The 8,718-nt window shown below is 43.0% G+C and overlaps 1 protein-coding gene and 1 long non-coding RNA gene across 2 annotated transcripts in view; one reads left to right on the plus strand and one right to left on the minus strand.

Moving 5' to 3' along the window:
• LOC139022819 (uncharacterized) overlaps positions 1-8,718 on the plus strand; it is a 278,818-nt gene that overhangs the window by 26,046 nt on the left and 244,054 nt on the right. The gene's annotated exons all lie outside the window — the stretch shown is intronic.
• Positions 36-8,718, minus strand: part of LOC111949920 (protein unc-119 homolog A-like) — a 41,462-nt gene continuing 32,779 nt past the window's right edge. The window contains 5 exon segments of the mRNA XM_023967269.2: positions 36-1,539; positions 1,726-1,898; positions 2,688-2,781; positions 4,652-4,717; positions 4,720-4,764. Of these exon segments, the coding sequence (XP_023823037.1) occupies positions 1,427-1,539; positions 1,726-1,898; positions 2,688-2,781; positions 4,652-4,717; positions 4,720-4,764 (491 nt within the window). The 3' untranslated portion in view covers positions 36-1,426.

An 8,718-nucleotide genomic window follows, 5' to 3' on the forward strand; every position in this document is an offset into this window, starting at 1 on the left:
TCTTCCTATCAAGTGAATAAAGACCACAAGACGCATTTCAAAACTTCCCAAAAAGTCACATATATTTATTTCTCAAAGTGGCATTTCAACCATCTAAACTTTACACMATTTTTTGTTTTAATTTACAAAAACCACATTTATTTTAAATAAATCTGCAGATCACTTGAGACTAAATAGTATGTGCTGGATATCAAAATGAATATCTGGTTTTGATTTCCTATATGACTATCCTTCACCTACTTTTAACTCCTCAAAGTGGCTATTTAAAAAAATACTTTAGAACATAAAACTATGAGTATACGGAAATAAACACGACTAGGATTGCAAAATTCCAGTAACTTTCCTAAAACTCCCAAGTTTTCCGGAAATCCGGGTTGGAAGATTCCGGGAATCAGGTTGGAATAAGAAACGCAGGAATCCTCCAAACGGGACTTCTGGAAAACCAGGGAATTTTGGGAAAGCTAGAATTTTAAATCCCTAAATACGACACATTCACTTTAAAAGAGTACCTGTCCCATTCTACGACTTACTGTACCCTAATGGCATTTGACTGGTTTCTAGTGGAATGGTGATCGACAAAGAAGTTCATCAAACAGTAGTACTATTCCTATCAGGGACATCGAGTCATTCAGAGCTAATGGCTATTTATTAGAAATTCAATAAACTTTTTTGACTTTCTTTAAGAGTAAAAAAAAGTTGCTGAACCCTAGTAGAAATATATAGGTTCTGCTTGCTCGACTAGAATACATGTTTTGAGGATGTCAGAGAATTGTGTGTCTGTGTCACTTGGTCCTGCGACAGACAACTGGCGGGTCTGTCTGTCTGTTGTTCAAATAGCTTCATGTCAATGAGATGAAGGGCAGATAAGCAGACCCTCTCTCTGTCTCTCTTTCTCTCTCTCTCAATTTTTTCTCTCTCTCCTTTTTCTCTCTTTCCTGCTCTCTTTTTCTCTTTAGTAGATTGACTTAGCCCTTCAGAAAACACTGACTAGACAGTCAATCTCATTCATTGTTACTGGCCCTTACATACTGTACTTGTTGTGCTTTTATTTTGTCTAGATCAGGCCACATCAGATGTGTCCCATAGCGAAGGTATGTGTGTGTTTATGTATGCTACACTGTGAACACATCTACAACACTCTCTATCAGACACAGAAACATAAGTTGAGAGGTCATTGCAAGAGACTTTGAGTAGGGGATTGCAATTGAGGCGATAACAAGCAATGGGGGAATTCTGATTGGAGAAATAAAGCTGCTGAGAGTGCGTGAGGCTGTCCATCAGTCCTGTTGCTTGTGACCTGTCAGTCCGTCCATACATCTCTCCATTCGTCAGCACGTTCGTCTGTCTGTCTGTCCGTGGTCCCATGGGGGGGTGGGATTGAGTTGGAGTTGGGATGGGTCTAGGTGTCTAGGGGGGTCCTGTGGTCCTATGGACTCCCACTGTAGGAGTAGTCTGCCTTGTTGTGCATCACCAGCTTGTTGTCCACAAAGTAGAAGCTGTCGGACTGCGTTTTGTATGGGTGCAGGATCATCTCACGCACTGAGGAAGAAGGGAGAGCAAGGGCATATCAGTGTGTGTGTGTTTGCGTAAGTGTGTGTGTTTGAGTGAACGTGTGTGTGTGTGTGTGTGTGTGTGTGTGTCGGCCTGTCTGGTATGGGTACAGGAAGTGCACGCATGCATGCGTGCTATGTCTGTGTCTCTGTTTCTATGAGTGTCTATACTCACTGATGTCCTCTGACAGAGGGGGGAACTCATAGATGTGTTCACAGGTGTTCTTGCTGCTGGGCATACAGAAACCAAACTCAAAATCAAAGCTCTTGAGGAGCTGCTCTCTGAAGTAGTGCCTCTCAATCATCCTGAAGTTGTTGATGGGCATGTCTCCCACTGTGAACTCCACACTGTGTCAGAAAGGACAGGGGGACAGAGAGATCTGATAAACTCTTGGAAACACACTTACACACATCATTAGTTTGTTATAGTTTGCTGCAGAACAGAAGTATAATTCCATGTTTCCTCATCTGCACCCATTCTGTAGCCCTTTCCTGCAGTCCAATGAAACACTGACCTCATGGGTGGAATGTTATTCATATTTTTCAGAATTTCCTGATTAATAAAGATTATTTTAAACAGTCGAACATCTGGTGTTTCTATGTCAAACAATTTTGTTATATTTCAGTCTTCTATGATCTATATAAAGTGTAGTATTGGGATGCAAACTCCAAACATTTCAACTTTATATATGAAATAGTACAGGTGTCTTCTTTTTTTAAGCCCATAACCATGTGTGTGAGGTGTATACTTTGGTTTCAAAGTAGATTTGTTTAAGACTRCCAAGAAACAGTGATTTAGCCCACTGCAGTAATTAATAACAACTGGCCCGAATGTCCTTTTCCTCATCTCTCTTTCTCTCTTTCTCTTTCTCCCTCTCTGCCTTATTTTTTCTCTCTCTCTCCCTCTCTCTTTCTCTCTGCCCCCTACTGTACGGCCTTCCTGGCTCCTTGGTATCTGTCACTCACAAACACGCATGCAAGCACGTAGGCATGCACACAGTCTCACCTCCTCTCACTCTCTGAGAATAGCCCTCCCCATCTGTCTCCTCTTCGTAGAGCAGCAGGGCACTGAGTGTCCACCGCACCACCATTCTTACACACCCACACACCCTGGCGGCCATCTTAGCTGTGACTTACGTGGCTCCGACCTGGCGCAGCTGCAGGAAGGCGGGGGTGAACTGGTAACGGACGAAGCGGCCTCCGTTGGGGTCCATGTCCTTCTTTTCGCCCGCTGCCACAGTGTCACAAAAGAGACCGTGTTAACAAGCCTGCTGTTTTGAAGCGCGGTCTCTCTGCTGTGTACCTCTCTGAATAGACACTGTTTCAGAGCCTTAGATGATCAACTCACACAGCGAAATAACACCTTCTCAATGGCGACCTAGCTAATAGGAGTAATTCATTCATGAATCATGCATATTACTGCCTGGGCCTAGTTAACCCAGAGGTTGAAGTCGGAAGTTTACATACACCTTAGCCAAATACATTTAAACTCAGTTTTACACAATTCCTGACATTTAGTCCTAGTAAAAATTCCCTGTCTTTGGTCAATTAGGATCACCACTTTATTTTAAGAATGTGAAATGTCAGAATAATAGTAGATAGAATGATTTATTTCAGCTTTTAGTTCTTTCATCACATTCCCAGTGGGTCAGAAGTTTACATACACTCAATTAGTATTTGGTAGCATTGCCTTTAAATTGTTTAACTTGGGTCAAACGTTTCAGGTAGCCTTCCACAAGCTTACCACAATTAGTTGGGTGAATTTTGGCCCATTCCTCCTGAGAGAGCTGGTGTAACTGAGTCAGGTTTGTATACCTCCTTGCTCGCACACGCTTTTTCAGTTCTGCCCACACATTTTCTATAGCAAGAAGAAGAAATCATTGTCCATTTGGAAGACTCATTTGCGACCAATTTAACTTCCTGACTGATGTCTTGAGATGTTGCTTCAATATATCCACATAATTTTCCTCCCTCATGATGCCATCTATTTTGTGAAGTGCACCAGTCCCTCCTGCAGCAAAGCACCCCCACAACACGATGCTGCCACCCCGTGCTTCACGGTTGGGATGGTGTTCTTCGGCTAGCAAGCCTCCCCCTTTTCCCCCCAAACATAACGATGGTCATTATGGCCAAACAGTTCTATTTTGGTTTCATCAGACCAGAGGACATTTCTCCAAAAAGTACGATCTTTGTTCCCATGTGCAGTTGCAAACGTAGTCTGGCTTTTTTTAGGCAGTTTTAGAGCAGTGGCTTCTTCCTTGCTGAGTGGCTTTTCAGGTTATGTCGATATAGGACTCGTTTTACTGTGGATATAGATACTTTTGTACCTGTTTCCTCCAGCATCTTCACAAGGTCCTTTGCTGTTGTTCTGGGATTGATTAGCACTTTTCGCACAAAAGTACGTGTATCTCTAGGAGACAGACTTGTGGAGGTCTACAATTTTTTTTCTGAGGTCTTGGCTGATTTATTTTGATTTTCCCATGATGTCAAGCAAAGAGGCACTGAGTTTGAAGGTAGGCCTTGAAATACATCCACAGGTACACCTCCAATTGACTCAAATGATGTCAATTAGCCTACCAGAACCTTCTAAAGCCATGACATCATTTTCGGGATTTTCCAAGCTATTTAAAGGCACAGTCAACTTAGTGTATGTAAACTTCTGACCCACTGGAATTGTGAATTAATAGTGAAATAATCTGTCTGTAAACAATTGTTGGAAAAATGACTTGTGTCATGCACAAAGTAGATGTCCTAACCGACTTGCCAAAACTATAGTGGTTAACAAGAAAAAATGTTTGGGGTCACTAACAAATGTCCTTGTTTTTGAAAGAAAAGCACTTTTTTTGTCCATTAAAATAACATAAAATCAGAAATACAGTCTAGACATTGCTAATGCTGTAAATGACTATTGTAGTGTTTTGTAGCGTTTTGAACGGTCGTGTACATAGCACAGACAGGCCTAATACTGACCTGGTGCTGGTGGTTTGGTGATCTCAAACAGCACCGTCCCTGTCTCCATGTCTTGATTAAATACATTATAATGGGGGACATGTTTCTAATATCTGTACTGTATAATGTGATAGTTTCGACATAGCACATACCTGGTGCAGGGGGCTTGGTGATCTCAAACAGAACCGTTCCTGTCTCCATGTCTCGGATCTTGAACGTGTGAAGTCGATCATGTGAACGTTCTCCTCTGGGGAACATAGGTAGTCTGAAACAGAAAGGAGACAGAGCACCTTTTAATTTGAAATACAGGAGTGCTACAGGAGGCCAACATACTCTAAGAACACTTTTAATCTGAATACAGGAGGGCTACATACTCTACAGAACACTTTTTAATCTGAATACAGGAGGGCTACATACTCTACAGAACACTTTTAATCTGAATACAGGAGGGCTACATACTCTACAGAACACCTTTTAATCTGAATACAGAGGGCTACATACTCTACAGAACACTTTTTAATCTGAATACAGGAGGGCTACATACTCTACAGAACACTTTTAATCTGAATACAGGAGGGCTACATACTCTACAGAACACCTTTTAATCTGAATACAGGAGGGCTACATACTCTACAGAACACCTTTTAATCTGAATACAGGAGGGCTACATACTCTACAGAACACCTTTTAATCTGAATACAGGAGGGCAACATACTCTACAGAACACCTGTTAATCTGAATACAGGAGGGCTACATACTCTACAGAACACCTTTTAATCTGAATACAGGAGGGCTAACATACTCTACAGACACACCTTTTAATCTGAATACAGGAGGGCTACATACTCTACAGAACACCTTTTAATCTGATACAGGAGGGCTACATACTCTACAGAACACCTGTTAATCTGAATACAGGAGGGCTACATACTCTACAGAACACCTGTTAATCTGAATACAGGGGCTACATACTCTACAGAACACCTGTTAACGAATACAGGAGGGCTACATACTCTACAGAACACCTTTTAATCAAAGGAATGAACAGTAGTTCCACAAAGACTATGTGATACTTTTACGATACATTTGTTCAAGTTCATGAACATTCTAGAATTGTCAACCTCTTGCATACAAACCAGACCAGAAATGTTTAATATATTAGTATAAAAGTTCACTTTTATCAAATAGAGGAATGTAAAGCGTGAAACTTGGTACACTGGACTACAAGTAATAATAGCTATGTTAAAAGACAATTATGCAGTTTGTTAAAGCCTTGTGCTCACTGATTCAGCTCTTCCAAAACATGCCCTTCACTAAACACTCTGACCCTGCCGCATCCAGCCACTTGGCCAGCCTGTCAGATCCTCACCTAACACAGAGACAGAAATAGCTATTTTTATTCCTCTAATCCTTGAGTCTGCCAAGATGTGACACTGACAATAACCACAGAACCTCTCTGTGTAACATGCAGGCCCACAGTGTTTTGTGTCACACTACAGAACTGACAGCTTGGAATATGAGCACCTTCTATAAGGACCTCTCCCAGAACTCACAGTTTGGAATATGAGACACTTCTATAAGGCCCTCTCCCAGAACTCACAGTTTGGAATATGAGACCACTTCTATAAGGCCCTCTCCCAGAACTCACAGTTTGGAATATGAGACACTTCTATAAGGCCTCCTCCCAGAAACTCACAGTTTGAAATCGAGACACTTCTATAAGGCCCTCTCCCAGAACTCACAGTTGGAATATGAGACACCTCTATAAGGCCCTCTCCCAGAACTCACAGTTTGGAATATGAAGACACCTCTATAAGGCCCTCTCCCAGAACTCACAGTTTGGAATATGAGACACCTCTATAAGGCCCTCTCCAGAACTCACAGTTTGGAATATGAGACACTTCTATAAGGCCCTCTCCCAGAACTCACAGTTTGGAATATGAGACACCTCATAAGGCCCTCTCCCAGAACTCACAGTTTGGAATATGAGACCCTCTATAAGGCCCTCTCCCAGAACTCACAGTTTGGAATATGAGACACTCTCTATAAAGGCCTCTCCCAGAACTCACAGTTTGGAATATGAGACACCTCTATAAGGCCCTCTCCCAGAACTCACAGTTTGAATATGAGACACCTCTAAAGGCCCTCTCCAGAACTCACAGTTTGGAATATGAGACACTTCTATAAGGACCTCTCCCAGAACTCACAGTTTGGAATATGAGACACTTCTATAAGGCCCCTCTCCCAGAACTTACAGTTTGGAATATGAGACACTTCTATAAGGCCCTCTCCCAGAACTCACAGTTGGAATATGAGACACTTCTATAAGGCCCTCTCCCAGAACTCACAGTTTGGAATATGAGACACTCTATAAGGCCCTCTCCCAGAACTCACAGTTTGGAATATGAGACACTTCTATAAGGCCCTCTCCCAGAACTCACGTTTGGAATATGAGACACTTCTTAAAGGCCCTCTCCCAGAACTCACAGTTTGGAAATTGAGACACCTCTATAAGGCCCTCTCACAGAACTCACAGTTTGGAATATGAGACACCTCTATAAGGCCCCTCTCACAGAACTCACAGTTTGGAATATGAGAACACCTCTATAAGGCCCTTCCAGAACTTACAGTTTGGAATATGAGACACTCTATAAGGCCCTCTCCAGAACTCACCAGTTTGGAATGAGAACACCTCTATAAGGCCCTCTCACAGAACTTACAGTTTGGAATATGAGACCACCTCTATAAGGCCCTCTCCCAGAACTCACAGTTTGGAATATGAGACACCTCTATAAGGCCCTCTCACAAACTTACAGTTTGGAATATGAGACACCTCTATAAGGCCCTCTCACAGAACTTACAGTTGAATATGTGGAAGGAAAAATATAGGACAGAAATAGAACACTAACAAACACGTATGGTTCCAATACAGCTCAGTTGGTTGAAAGCATGTTGTCGAGGGCAACACCAGGGGGCCAGCCAACATACTAAGGTGGGTCGAGAGTACTGTACGCTGATCCCAACTCTTAGAAAAAAAGGGTTCCAAAAGGGTTCTTCGGCTGTCCCCATAGATTAACCCTTTTTGTTCCAGGTAGAATCCTTTTGGTCCATGTGGAGCCCTCTCTGTGGAAAGGATAATACATGAAACGCAAAAGACTTCTAGCTGGAACCAAAAAGGGTTCTTCAAAGGGTTAACATATGGGGAAATGCGTAGAACCCTTTTAGGTTCTAGATAGCACCCTTTTTACAGATCTGTGCCTAAGGGACAGCATCTACAGCCCTGTACACCACCTCCCCACAGCTTGGATTAGGACTAAGAGGCTTACATTGTTTTCACCGTCACATGGACAGATTGGAAGACGTTAAGGGATTTGGAGAAACTAGGTTTTGCTGTAGTATAACCCCCATTCCCCCGACACCACCCACACATTGACCGACTTACACCCCTTTCATACACCCCTCCCTACCTGCGTCCCATTAATGGAAACTACAGGTGGGCACCTGCCTCTAAGCCTTTGATATAACTTCAATGTCAAAACTGTACTGATGGAGAATAGTAGAGCACGTTCTAGGTAAGAGTTCAGAGAGCCCTAAACACACACAAACATACACTGTGTGTGCACACACTCTCTCTTTCGCTCTCTCTCTCTCCTCTCTCTCTCTCTCTCTCTCTCTCTCTCTCTCTCTCCTCTCCTCTCTCTCTCTCCTCTCTCTCCTCTGTCTCTCTTCCTCTCTCTCTTCAGTTCTTTACTTACCTAAGGGTTAGGAAGCAGATGGACCAAACTGGCTAGCCAATGGCCAGGAAGATATTTTTAGCCTTCCTGGTACCTAGCTTGTGCTACATGGAGAGAGGGGAGGTGTGTTGTATGTGTAAGTAAGTATGAAAGGGGTCTGTGTGTGTTTGTGCATTCACATGCACGCGTGGTGTCTGTGTGAATGTGTGCGCTCACATACGTGTGTGTGTCTATGTGAGTGGAGGAGGGGGAGTGTTGGACTCAAAGGGCCTTCACACAAATCTGCTGAGGTCTTAAGACGACGCCTCGTTCCCTGCTCAGGCTCCGTGTTTGTTAGGTTCATTAAATAATTGGTAGCAGGCTTTGGACTCTGCTGTGTGTGTGTGTGTGTGTGTGTGTGTGTGTGTGTGTGTGTGTGTGTGTGTGTGTGTGTGTGTGTGTGTGTGTTGTGTGTGTGTGTGTGTGTGTGTGTGTGTGTGTGTTGC

Source organism: Salvelinus sp. IW2-2015, linkage group LG22 (genome assembly GCF_002910315.2).
Source record: "Salvelinus sp. IW2-2015 linkage group LG22, ASM291031v2, whole genome shotgun sequence".
Taxonomy (NCBI): Eukaryota; Metazoa; Chordata; class Actinopteri; order Salmoniformes; family Salmonidae; genus Salvelinus; species Salvelinus sp. IW2-2015.